This window comes from Pagrus pagrus (assembly GCF_965226575.1).
Source record: "Pagrus pagrus genome assembly, chromosome: 1".
Classification (NCBI taxonomy): Eukaryota; Metazoa; Chordata; class Actinopteri; order Spariformes; family Sparidae; genus Pagrus; species Pagrus pagrus.
Genome location: NC_140185.1, coordinates 16775335 through 16787581, shown reverse-complemented (window position 1 = coordinate 16787581; position 12247 = coordinate 16775335). Strand labels below are relative to the sequence as shown.

The following is a 12247-nucleotide window of genomic DNA, read 5'->3' as shown; positions in this document are numbered from 1 at the left end:
TCCTGCCATCATATGTGTCTACAGCCCATAATATAGCAGAACATAACAAAGCAAAACAGAAATGCCTATCATATAATTTTGTTTATCTATTAAGCCTATATTTCAACAATCTGCTTTACATCGCAAGAGAGAGAGACAGACAAAGGCCAGAAAACAGGCAACCTCCAGACAACGACACACTGGTATCAGATTAGGATGCTACTTGGTATCGGCTGATATACAAAGCTCAGGCTTCAGGTTTCAGTATTGGAAAGGGGAAAATAGTATCCATACTGTGGCTCTCTGTTTGAAACTAATAAAATAAAGAGACAGTACACTACAGTGTGTGACATTAATTGTGCCAACTCATAGCAGCTGACCAAGTCGCTGGGTAACGGGCTGTTGTTGCATACCAATTTTTATTTTTTTTATATCAATATATTTAGGAGAGGGGGAACTGAGCAGGCCCAAGGCTGACAGCAGGACAAATAGTATTCATGTTGGTTCAGCAGGAAGAAATTAGCATGTTTTATGCATTTATTTGTTGATTTTATTGATAACAGTGAAGCCAGAAAGCTCATAGTGAAACTGGGAGCCGTATTAATGCTCAAGTCTAATTATTGTCTATAATTCTGAATTTCATCAATGTTATCTGCAATGTCTGGCTCCAACTGTCACTGCTCCACTCACCAAGAACATCTCATGATGAAGTGTGGACCAGTATGACATTTAACATACCAATAAATACGTTTCAGAAATGAATGGATCCCACAAATAACAATAATTAATACTAGTACAACTAATAATATATTTGTATATTTACAACACATGTAGTATTATTATTGTGTGATCATATGAAAAATAAGTTGTTTGTAATGTTGCCATCTAGTGTTCAGTGTTCGGTGTTGATACAGATTCAGGAAGCTGCTTTGTTCATTTTATTTACTAACCTTTATTGTTTTTACAGCACATTTGGTGAATGGGATGCAACAGAAAACAATTAATCTCAATGTAAAACTGATAACATTACCATTACTACTGCTGAGATAAAAATGATAACATATGTACATTGTCACATTACCCCAAATTTAAACATAAATCCATATAAAATAATTCAACATAAGAAAAAACATTTTAAGGTGAAAGACAATAATATATTATATACTGTTGGTTGATTAAAATTAGAAAATATATATTTTAAAAACCCAGAGATCTGTTTTGACATAATCAATCCCAGCAATCAGAGGAAGCTGTAGTACTAGTATCTACAATGTTTTCACAAAAAAACCTGGAAGCACTCAGTAGAGAGGACACTGAAAGCATGTTCAGTGTCTACGTATACAAGGATATACAGTACCAAACTCAAACAAAGAAAAACTATTGTATAAAGCATAAAAAATGACACAAAACTGAAGCAATTTTCTTTAGTATCAAAGTAACTTTCTGAAAAACAAACTACCACCAGTTACAGTACACCCAACAGCAGAACCATCTAAAATCAACACACATGCACCTAAAGCTTTGCATTCTTAGTAACAATGTCAACATATTGTGTTTGAATATAAAACAACGACTAATTAAACAGCTCTCTGTAGTTCTGTAAAATGTTTGTCATGTACCAAAACTTGTCATACAAATATAAGGAACTGGACCCCACCCACTTCCCCACCTGCCCTTCTTCAATCAACTCACCACAAACAACTCAATTCAACAAATAATTCAGAGTCCTGATTTTTTTAGCCGTGTCATTGTACACAGAAAAAATGCAGGAGCAACAGCATGCTAGGCTGTAAACTTTACAACACCAATCACAAAACTAACTGTGATGGAGCGGAGAAGGGCGATGGCAACAGAAGGCAGCGTGATGGCGGGCAGCATGAGGCAGGGCAGCACGATTCCAGTCTGCTGGGTGCTCCGACGCTCTCTGCTCCAGTGTTTGACTGTCAGTGAAGTCGTGTTACAACTTCCTCCGCTGTTGTCCACTGTTTGGCTCTTTGGCTCACAGCGCTGTCAGCAGCCGGGCAGGATTTTATAGGGAATTTATAACTGAACTATGGGAATGAAGACGTTTCTCTGACTGTGTGGAAATCAGATTTTTTCAGAAGGCATTAAAATGGGAGATCTACGGATAAACATGAGACTCATGTCGGAGTTTAGTGTGGCGCTGGACCTAAAAACAAGAAGGAACAAATCATCGAATCTTCGTAGTCAAATGCAATTCAACCAAGAAAATTCTACGTCTGGTACAGCCCTATTATACTTCCTTTCAATTAATGGAGGCAAAAATTGGACAACTGGACTAAAGTCACTCATTACGAGATTAAAACTGGAAGATTGTGGCTGATAAGGGTCGGTGGCCTTAGTCGTCGTAGTCCCTCCTCGTCGGCTTATTGGCTGGTACACTTGGTGGTTCAAGGTCACGATCATCGTAGGGCTCGTCATAGCGGTCATCATCATAACGGCGGTCATCGTAGCGACGCTCGTCATCATAACGGCGCTCACTGTCGTAGCGCTCATTGCGGTCGCTGCGGCGGTCGTCGTAGTCGCTGCGGCGATCAACGTAGTCGCTGCGGCGATCGTCGTAGTCGCTGCGGCGATCGTCGTAGTCGCTGCGGCGATCATCGTTATCCCTGCGGCGGTCGTAGTCGCGCTCACTCCTTTCCTCATAGCGGTCACCGCCACCAGCAGGCCTGGCGTCATCATGACCTTGTCTGTCCTCTTGCCCATCAGCATGGCGACTCTCACCGTTTAAAGCTGGCTCTTTGTCACGGTACTCTTCCTCACGAACTCTGGAAAATCAACAAAAAAAACATAGATGTCAGATGTTTGTGTGGATGTACTGCATTTTGGCCATTTTGATAATGAGGGGACATCCATCCTTCATCCCGCCTCAGATCACTGGTCATTGGACCAAATGGAGCAAATGTGGTTGTGCAAAAGGAACAAAGTGCAAATATGTGAATTGTGTTGACTTGCACCTTCTTTGTTCACAATATCCAACCCAGTTTCAAGGAAATTTGTAAAAAAGTGATGAAATTAAATCTATAGGATTCATAAGTTTTAAACTCAAATACTTGTCCATGTATACAAATCGTAAAAAAAGGTAATTTCATCAGCATTTCACAAACTGATTTATTACAGAAATCATGATCTTCTCCTAACTGAACCAAAGTGAATCTCATAAACTGAATCTATTAATTCTAGTGTGACGATACTGGACATCACTCCACTGTCAAATCATCCCTGCGACGCTAAGCGTTGTGTTTTACTCAGTCAATGAAATGTGGTGCAGGCACAAACAAAGTGATGCCGACAGCCCTGAAAACAATTTAAAATTCCTGTCGATGTACACGAATCGCGTGGATTATATTGCGTGACTATTTCACAAACTGATATGATACTATGTTGTAGGGTCAGCTGGAATTAAGGATTTTTGGACGAGCTGTCTGTCTTGGTTTACTAAAATGCATGAAGAGGAAGTAAAACTGGATGTCCCATGCAGACATCTGTTAAGATTATTTTTGAATTATTCGTGACATGCTCAAACTTCTTTTAAAACAAACCTCAAAACTTTCTTTTTTTCCAGTTATGTCTCTTTATAACTGAACTCAGCTATATTTGACCTTGTGGCTATGAAAAGGTGTCTAATAATTTTACTACTGTCCTGATAGACCGACAATTTGCTCACTAACCCTGAATGGGACATATTAGATGTTAATCTCTGTTCACATCACATCGTCTTGTTAATCAGTCAGTGAGTGCTTTTGTATGTGTCTTTATGGGGAAAAAACTATACCCCATGGCATATTCCTCCTCCTTCTTCTTCTTCCGGCAGCAGCAGCAATAGATGACGACGATGAGTACGATCAAAGCGGCGACGACTCCACCAATGATTCCTGCAGTGGAGCCTATGTTCATTGACGCTGCAGGAAGGAAGGAAGATTAATTTGGAGAAGGATACATATTGCTTACATATTTATTGGGATTACCAAGTTCTCAGATTGTTAATGAGAAGGCATAATGAGAAGGCTTTGCTCACGTGGCATGACTGAGAGGGTGACGTTGCAGGTTGCAGAGCGGATCTTGTTACTTGAGGTGCAGATGTAGAATCCCGATGTGTCTCTGGAGATATTGAAAAGAGACATGATGCCTCCCTCTGAAAGACAGCAAGACAAACATATGTCATTGCCATCATGATTTTATAGATTTTTATACATTCCAGTGTTTCAGCCCATTAAAAAAAGACGGTGTCACTGATACTTACTGTCAGTTGTTCTTGGAGCTGCAGCACGAGGCCTGTTACCGACGTCTCGACTCTCCCACTTGTAAGTGGGTGGTGGCGAGCCTTCCTCAGACAGACATGTCAGGTTGATGTTCTGGCCGTACTCTGCCTTACCCTGGATCTTACAGATGGGTGTAGATGGAGCAACTAGACAAAAAAAAAAGGAAATATGTATAAAGAATTAAATCATACAACTTTTTTAGCAACTTGTTAGAAACTTAAAAGCAGAATATTTCTTTGAAAGCAAATGAAATATTACCTAGAACCACCAAACGTGCCGTGTCGGCTGGTTTGCCTTCGTCATCACCCGGGATCTGGACACGACACTCAAACACCTTGTTGTCTGCTAGTGTGATGGAGGACAGTTTCAGGTTGGCCCTTCCCTTTGCAACATCCACGTCCAGGGATGCCCGACCTTCATACAGCGATTTGATGTCAGTAATTGCACCAGCAGAATAATAAGTGAGGATCAGGGTCTGTTAGAGAACGACAGCATCAGAGGAACATTAAAAGAGGAAGAAAGCAAAGTTCTCTTGTCTTCTTATTGTTCTTATTCATAAAACCATCATACTGAATTATGCTCAAGTTAATAGAGAATCACAGACACATACAGCATATAGACATAATGATAAAACACATCGTAGTAGTCTGACCTCTTTAGCACCAGCTTGTGCACCCTCAGCGGACCATGAGATGATAACTAGTTCGGTCCCCTTTAGTGGGGCTTTGGGTGAGAAGCTGCAGGGCAGTGTGATGTTGTCACCTCTGGCATGCTCATATGCCTCCTCTGGGATGTTCACCTGGAGGGCACCAACACCTGACAGCACTGTAAGATTTAAAAACAGACAATAATGATCAACATTTAGCTGCATCTACATCTGCTGTGGTTAAATTGATGAAGTCATGTTAATCTGACCGGATCACAGCCTGTGTGTAAAATGTGCACATACTGAGAATGATTCAGCAGTTTGACCTGCATCTGTACTAATGTGTTTGTACCCCACCCTCCCAACCACAGACACACACAGCACAGAAACACATGTTATGTTTGGAGATGAAACCATTAGTGAGCGGACGGAAAAGAAATCAACAAATTTTGTTAATTTGTTAGTTATTTGAGCAAAAGTGGTGAATAATCACAAGTTCCAGCTTGTCAGATGTGAATATTTTCTGGAGATGTTACTCTTCTGTGTCAGCAAACTGAATATTTATGGATTTTGTACCTTTTGTCGAACAAAGCAAGACGTGCTAAGACTTCATATGGGCTCTGGGAACTGTGATGGGCATTTTACAGGCCTAGACCAAATGCTTCAACCACTGATCAAGAAAATAATAGACATTTAAAAAAGCTAATTAAAACAATGGTTAAATGTAGCCCTAGTTGAGCTTTATTGATTATCACTCACACGTTTGAAACTAGTCTCACATGCTCTTCATACTTAAACCAAGGTGGCGTATATGAGAAAGAAACCAAGTCGAGTTAAAAGCATATTAATATCTGATGATGTTGATTTAAATAGTTTCCATTATTTCTAAATATCGCTTTGTTTGTTAATATTATTTGCTTTTAGTTTTTATAAAAAAAGAGGTAGGCCTAACTTAATGACAAACCGAAGATACAGGTCACCTGCATAAACAGGCCTGTTGTGAAGGTGCGCAAACAGGTGTGGCAGCTCGGTAAGGCGCAAAGAAAGAGAGGCAAATATTCCTTCAGTAGTAACTCACCCAGGCACAGAAGAGCCAAGGAAGAAATCCTCCCCTCCATACTCAAGACTTTTATTATCTTCATCCAACCGTCACTGAGTCTTCTGTGTGCTGTCGCTCCCTCTAAAATGAAACAGAGATCTGGAGCCGCCCGGGACGTATTTGCATCGAAACCCCGATGGCGTCTCCTGAGCCGCGCTCCCGATGGGTGTGCCCGCCGCCCCCGATGCCTGACAGACAGCGCTCCCAGCCAATCACCGCAGCTCCTGCCGCTCAGGTAACATTCTTGATCCGCTCACCTGGCGTGTTTCGGCCTGTCGTCTAATCAAGAGGGATACCTGACTGAGAGGATACTCCCGCCATGAACGAATTTTCTCAGGCTTGTTTTGCCAACAGGACTGAACTGATTTCCCTTTTCTGTCTGTGAGACATCACAATTAAACGTGTCTTCATCTTGAGCTCTAGTTAGAGCTCAGGATGAAGACACCCCATAATACTAACAGAAATACCAATAAGTACAATTTATTCATTTATTTATTTTAAGCTTTATGTTGCAACAGAGAAACAGACGAGGCGCATTAAAGGATAACCAAACACCACAGTGTGTGTGTGGGTGTTGCTGTTGGAACAAGAGAAGTGTTTGGTCCTGTCAGACTGGTTTGACGAGGATTTATCACCTCCAGGCAAACACACACACACACACCACATACACAACGACACAGTCAAAGCGAAACAAGGAGAGGGCACACTGTTTCAGGCATATCATCAGCTACTGTCTGAGTTTAAAATATTTGACTACAAGTGACTAAATGTTTTGGGTACCAGCTGAAGGAGCTTCCAGTAAACAGATAGGCCTAAAACATATGTAGCTATACTGAAGTACGGGAGAAAAATCTAACTTGTAAGAGGTTTTTCTTTGCTGAAATCACCCAGTTTCGATGAAAACAGCAGATAAAGATAAAGATATAACATATAAAGAATAACAAGACTTGTCCCTGGCTTCCATCTACTGTTGAAAATGGCATTGCAATTAAGTGCATTATTTTGGTTTAAACTGGATTTAAATTACTCACATACATGTTTAAAAAAGTATTTTCAAAAGAAAAAAAAACAGAGATCATCTTAAATGGCTCAGTTTTATGTTGTAGCCTATGGTTTCTGTGTTGTACAGCACCGCTCAGTGGAAGTAACTGGAACTATGACCTCCATCCTGGTGTTGTAAAGCGATTTGAGCATTCAGTAGACTGGAAAAGAGCAATAGAAGTCCATTTATGTTGTTCCTCTCATTTTTATTACTAATTTGTTTTTTATTTAATAGGAACGATGCAGTTTAACATATACAGAGTAACAAAATGATGTGCTGCACAGAGCAGATATTGCAAAATTTTTAATCCATGACTTGCTACAGTAGCTTAATTGAAACATTTGAATGTAAACATGATACTGACTGAGCTTTAACATCTCTGGGGAGAAGAAGGATGCATATTTTAATGCATTGTCTTCAAGATGTTTTCTTCTTGCAGCAGCAGCAATAGATGATGATAAAGAGTACGATCAATGCGGCAACGACTCCAACAATGATTCCTGCAGTGGGACCAATGTCCTTGGAGGCTGCGGGAGGGAAGACGGGTTGGGAGAAGAAGAAAGATGCGTATTTTAATGCATCGTTGTCAAGATGTATTTTTTGAAAATACCAAGTTGACAGATTGTTAATGAGAAGGTGTTAAAAGAAGGCTTTGCTCACGTGGCATGACTGAGAGGGTGACGTTGCAGGTTGCAGAGCTGATCTTGTTACTTGAAGTGCAGATGAAGTATCCTGATGTATCTGTGGAGATATCGTACAGAGACAGGATGCCTCCCTCTGCAAGACAGTGACACACAGCAATACTGTCATTATTGTATTGGCATCGTATATTATGTTATATATTTTTTCATTAAATTCTAGAGTTTTCTGTACGTAAAAAAATCCAACGGTGCTCGATGAATAATTAATGCTATTTAAAGTAGTTCCTGGGATTGTCAGTGTAGATTTTGGTGATATAAAGGTATGATGCAGTAGAGTGAGATGGTAGTTCGGTAGGTCCTAATCAAAATAGACTAAATCGTGACTACTTTTACGTTACCTCACGATACTTTTGCGTTTCTTCACAATATTTTTTTCCTTGTGTTCCTTCTGCGCAGCGTTATTCTGGATCAATCACATCAACCTCTTCAGCCTCTCCCCCAGTCTCCCCACTGCTCCTCTTTGGGTCACTCATCCTCCAGAGCCCCTCTTCACTGCAGAGTGTCTCTGGGTGGCAGGCTGCCCTGCTGCCGCCGGGCTGCCCTGCTGCCGCCGGGCTGCCCTGCTGCCGCCGGGCTGCCCTGCTGCCGCCGGGCTGCCCTGCTGCCGCCGGGCTGCCCTGCTGCTGCTCTGCCACCCAGCCTGTCTGCTTTACCTAACGAGCCCAGAGACACTGCAGCTGTGACAGCCAAAAAGGTTGGTGTGTTTACTGGCAGGGCAACTACTGCTCACAATACGCTGCATCAGCTCTGCCTCTGGCCAAATGCGAGAAAACCTCAAGTACAACTCATTAACACCAGAGAACTATTTTATTTTTTCCAGACTCGATAGTCCCATCAGAATTGGTGTCACTGATACTTACTGTCGGTTGTTCTGGGATCTGCAACATGGGGCATGTTCTTGAAGTCTCGACTTTCCCACTTGTAGGTGGGTTGTGGCGACCCTTTCTCAGACACACACGTCAGGTTGATGTTCTCACCATACTCTACCTTACCCTGGATCTTACAGATGGGTGTAGATGGAGCAACTGGTAAAAAAAGTAAATATGAGTAAATAACTAACTCATGCAACTTGTTATAACATAAAGATGCCAGCTGATAGATAATACTGACTGAGCTTTAACAGCTCTGGGGAGAAGAGGAAAGATGTATATTTTAATGCATTTTTGTCAAGATTTATTGGGAATACTAAGTTTCCAGATGAGAATGTGTAATAAGAGGGTTTTGCTCACTTGGAGGGTCGACTGAGAGGGTGATGTTGCAGGTGGCAGAGCGGATCTTGTTAGATGACGTGCAGGTGTAGTGTCCTGATGTGTTTCTGGAGATTTGGTAAAGAGACAGGATGCCTCCCTCTGAAAGACAACAAGACAAACACACATCAATGCTATCATGATTTTATTGCCACCTTATCTTATATATCTTTTAGTAAAATTCTGCAGTGTTTTCTGCTCATAAACAATCCAAGGGTGCTCAATCAGCAGATGCTGGACACCTGACCTATCAACCCAAAGTGTGATGTGATTTTGGTAATACGAAGGAGAGAATGCAGAAGAGTGAAATAGTAGTTAGGCCTGTCCTAGTCAAATGTGTTTGTTTCAGTTAGGTCTTTAAAAAACCTAAAATGTAGTGAATGTTTTAGTCCTGAATGTATTGGCCAGGCAACAGCCTCTGAATTTATTTTTTTGAAAGTCTAGTTAGTGCCACCGAATCTCCAAATGTGCACCTTACTCTTTGTTGGTGTTCAGAAACGTGACAGTGTAGTCTTCAGATTCGTGAGAGCTACACACAGATCCTGTGGTTCAGCTTTAACCCTTGTGTGGTGTTCATATTTTTGCTATTCAGCCAGTGTTCATGGGTCTGGTGGACCTTCGCATTTTTGGGTTTTTAATTCAACACTTACGCACGCACGCACAACACACACACACACACACACACACACACACACACACACACACACGCGCCCTCGGTCCAGCGGACCCGAACATCCTGTATGTAATGTAAATGTGTAGGGGGGTGTACAGTGTGTGGTCATTGAAAATGTGTTCTGATATATGTTCTTCACAGAAAATGAGCCAAGGCCATTGAGTCTGAGTTTGAAAAAATAATTAATCGTATCGTTTTTCTTTCGATAAAAAGTGAAAACGCGTCCCACAGACCCGAACACCACACAAGGGTTAAACATAAATGCAGTTGAGGATTGACTCCAAAGTGACCGTGAGACAGAGGTTAAGCTTACAACTTGTAGAAAGTGACGTGACCCTCACTCTCATGACCAGAGGTGAGTAAACCTTTCCCGCCAGTGTCACTGATACTTACTGTCGGTTGTTCTTGGGTTTGGAAGAAGAGGCATGTTCCTGAAGTCTCGACTTTCCCACTTGTAGGTGGGTTGTGGCAAGCCTTCCTCAGACACACACGTCAGGTTGATGTTCTCACCGTACTCTACCTTACCCTGGATCTTACAGATGGGCGTAGATGGAGCAACTAGGAAAAAAAGGAAATATGAACAAAGAAAAAGGTCACTTTCTCTAACTTTGTTAGATAAGATAAAATGAGTGTTGTGACATAAAGATGCCAGCTGGTAATACAGTGAAGTAACAAAGTTGGCAAAGTGGTCAACACAGAAAGTTTCCTTTTCATGGTCAACTTACATTTAAATGCAAAACATGATACTGACCGAACTTTAACATTTTAAATACATACAGTATAATACCTGATATTAAGCTCAATGGAAACCCAGACTAAAGATGCAATACTCAAGTCTTTTTCCCACTTTAAAACACTAATTTGAAAACAAATGAAATGTTACCTAGAACCACCAAACGTGCCGTGTCGGCCTGTTTGCCTTCGTCATCACCCGGGATCTGGACGCGACACTCAAACACCTTGTTGTCTGCTAGTGTGATGGAGGACAGTTTCAGGTTGGCCTTTCCCTTTGCAACATCAACGTCCAGGGATACCCGACCTTCGTACAGCGATTTGATGTCAGTTTGTTTATTAACGGAATAATAAGTGAGGATCAGGGTCTGTTAGAGAACGACAGCGTCAGAGGAACATTAAAAGAGGAAGAAAGCAAAGTTCTCTTGTCTTCTTATTGTTCTTATTCATAAAACCATCATACTGAATTATGCTCAAGTTAATAGAGAATCACAGACACATACAGCATATAGACATAATGATAAAACACATCGTAGTAGTCTGACCTCTTGAGCACCAGCTTGTACGCCCTCAGCAGACCATGAGATGATAACTAGTTCGGTCCCCTTTAGTGGGGCTTTGGGTGAGAAGCTGCAGGGCAGTGTGATGTTGTCACCTCTGGCATGCTCATATACCTCCTCTGGGATGTTCACCTGGAGGGCACCAACACCTGACAGCACTGTAAGATTTAAAAACAGAGAGTATTTTCGGTCAGTGACAGCTATGTATTGTGTTGAAGAGATATCTATTGAAGTTAGCATGCTAACCAGCTAGTCCCGGCCTTGAAAACCACTATCTCTGTTTCTGATTTTGTACTGTTTGTCGAAAAGAGGAAGACATTTTAAGACTTTGGGCTCTGGGAACTTGTGACAGCATTTTACAGGCCTAGACCAAAAACACTGATCAAGAAAATCATAAACAAAAGAAAATCTAAATAATTAGAAAATAAATGAAAATAATGGCTAGTTGTAACCCTCGCTGAGTTTGATTGTTGCTCATATGTTTGACACAAGTCTCACAAGCCTTTAACACCAAAACAATTCAATAAGGTTGCGTATATGTGAAAGGAAATGGGTCTAGTTGAAAGCATACTAATAACTGATGATGTTGATTTATAGTCTCTATTCCTAAATTTTATTTTTTTGGCTAATATTATTTTTGGTAATGAAGGTGAACTTCATAACAAGTCACCTGCAGCTGTGGCAGCTCGTTAAGGCGCAAAGAAAGAGATGCAAATATTTCTTCAGGAGTAACTCACCCAGGCACAGAAGAGTCAAGGTAGAAATCCTCCCCTCCATAGTCAAGACTTTTATTATCTTCATCCAACCGTCACTGAGTCTTCTCTGTCTGCTTTCTCTCTCTAAATGAAACACAGATTTAACGGCGTCGATTGAGCGATGAGCCTGGTGGGTGTGCCCCAAAACATGACCAGACTTGACTTTACTTGACTTTTTCTTATTAAAGCCTGACGTGTTTTTTCTTTGCTGAATTATCTGCCGTTTGGATGAAAACCGCGCTCCTGATAGAGAATAACAACAAAACCAGTCTCTGGCGTCCATCTGCTGTCGACGGTGCCATCTCAATTAAGTGCATGGTTTTGGTTAAATCTTGAGCGCTCATATAAAAGAAGAGAAAGTGTTTTTCAACAGCAGAAAACACAGATCCCCTAAAGCGACTCAGCCTCAAGCTGTACTGTGTGTCTGTGCTGCAGCACCGCTCAGTGGATGTGACTGGAGCAATGCTCTTCATCCTGCTGTTCAGGGACGGAACAAGCCGACACATGATGGGAATGTGTCATTACCTTCT

General features: G+C 41.4%; 2 protein-coding genes across 2 annotated transcripts; both read right to left on the bottom strand.

The window, feature by feature from the left end:
* Positions 1-903: 903 nt before the first annotated feature.
* Positions 904-6218, bottom strand: LOC311256773 (cell surface A33 antigen-like). Its single transcript, XM_084352073.1, has 7 exons — positions 5987-6218; positions 4915-5087; positions 4521-4737; positions 4244-4408; positions 4019-4135; positions 3776-3902; positions 904-2768 (listed from the first exon to the last, which is right to left on the bottom strand). The coding sequence occupies exons 1-7, from the start codon at positions 6048-6050 to the stop codon at positions 2339-2341; spliced, it is 1293 nt and encodes a 430-aa protein (XP_084208199.1). The 5' UTR covers positions 6051-6218; the 3' UTR covers positions 904-2338.
* A 1083-nt stretch (positions 6219-7301) lies between these two features.
* LOC311256783 (cell surface A33 antigen-like) lies at positions 7302-11778 on the bottom strand. The gene is made up of 8 exons (XM_084352084.1): positions 11700-11778; positions 10948-11120; positions 10554-10770; positions 10064-10228; positions 8980-9099; positions 8611-8775; positions 7710-7826; positions 7302-7576 (listed from the first exon to the last, which is right to left on the bottom strand). Exons 1-8 carry the CDS (start codon positions 11761-11763, stop codon positions 7467-7469), a joined length of 1131 nt encoding a protein of 376 aa, XP_084208210.1. The 5' UTR covers positions 11764-11778; the 3' UTR covers positions 7302-7466.
* Positions 11779-12247: the final 469 nt, after the last annotated feature.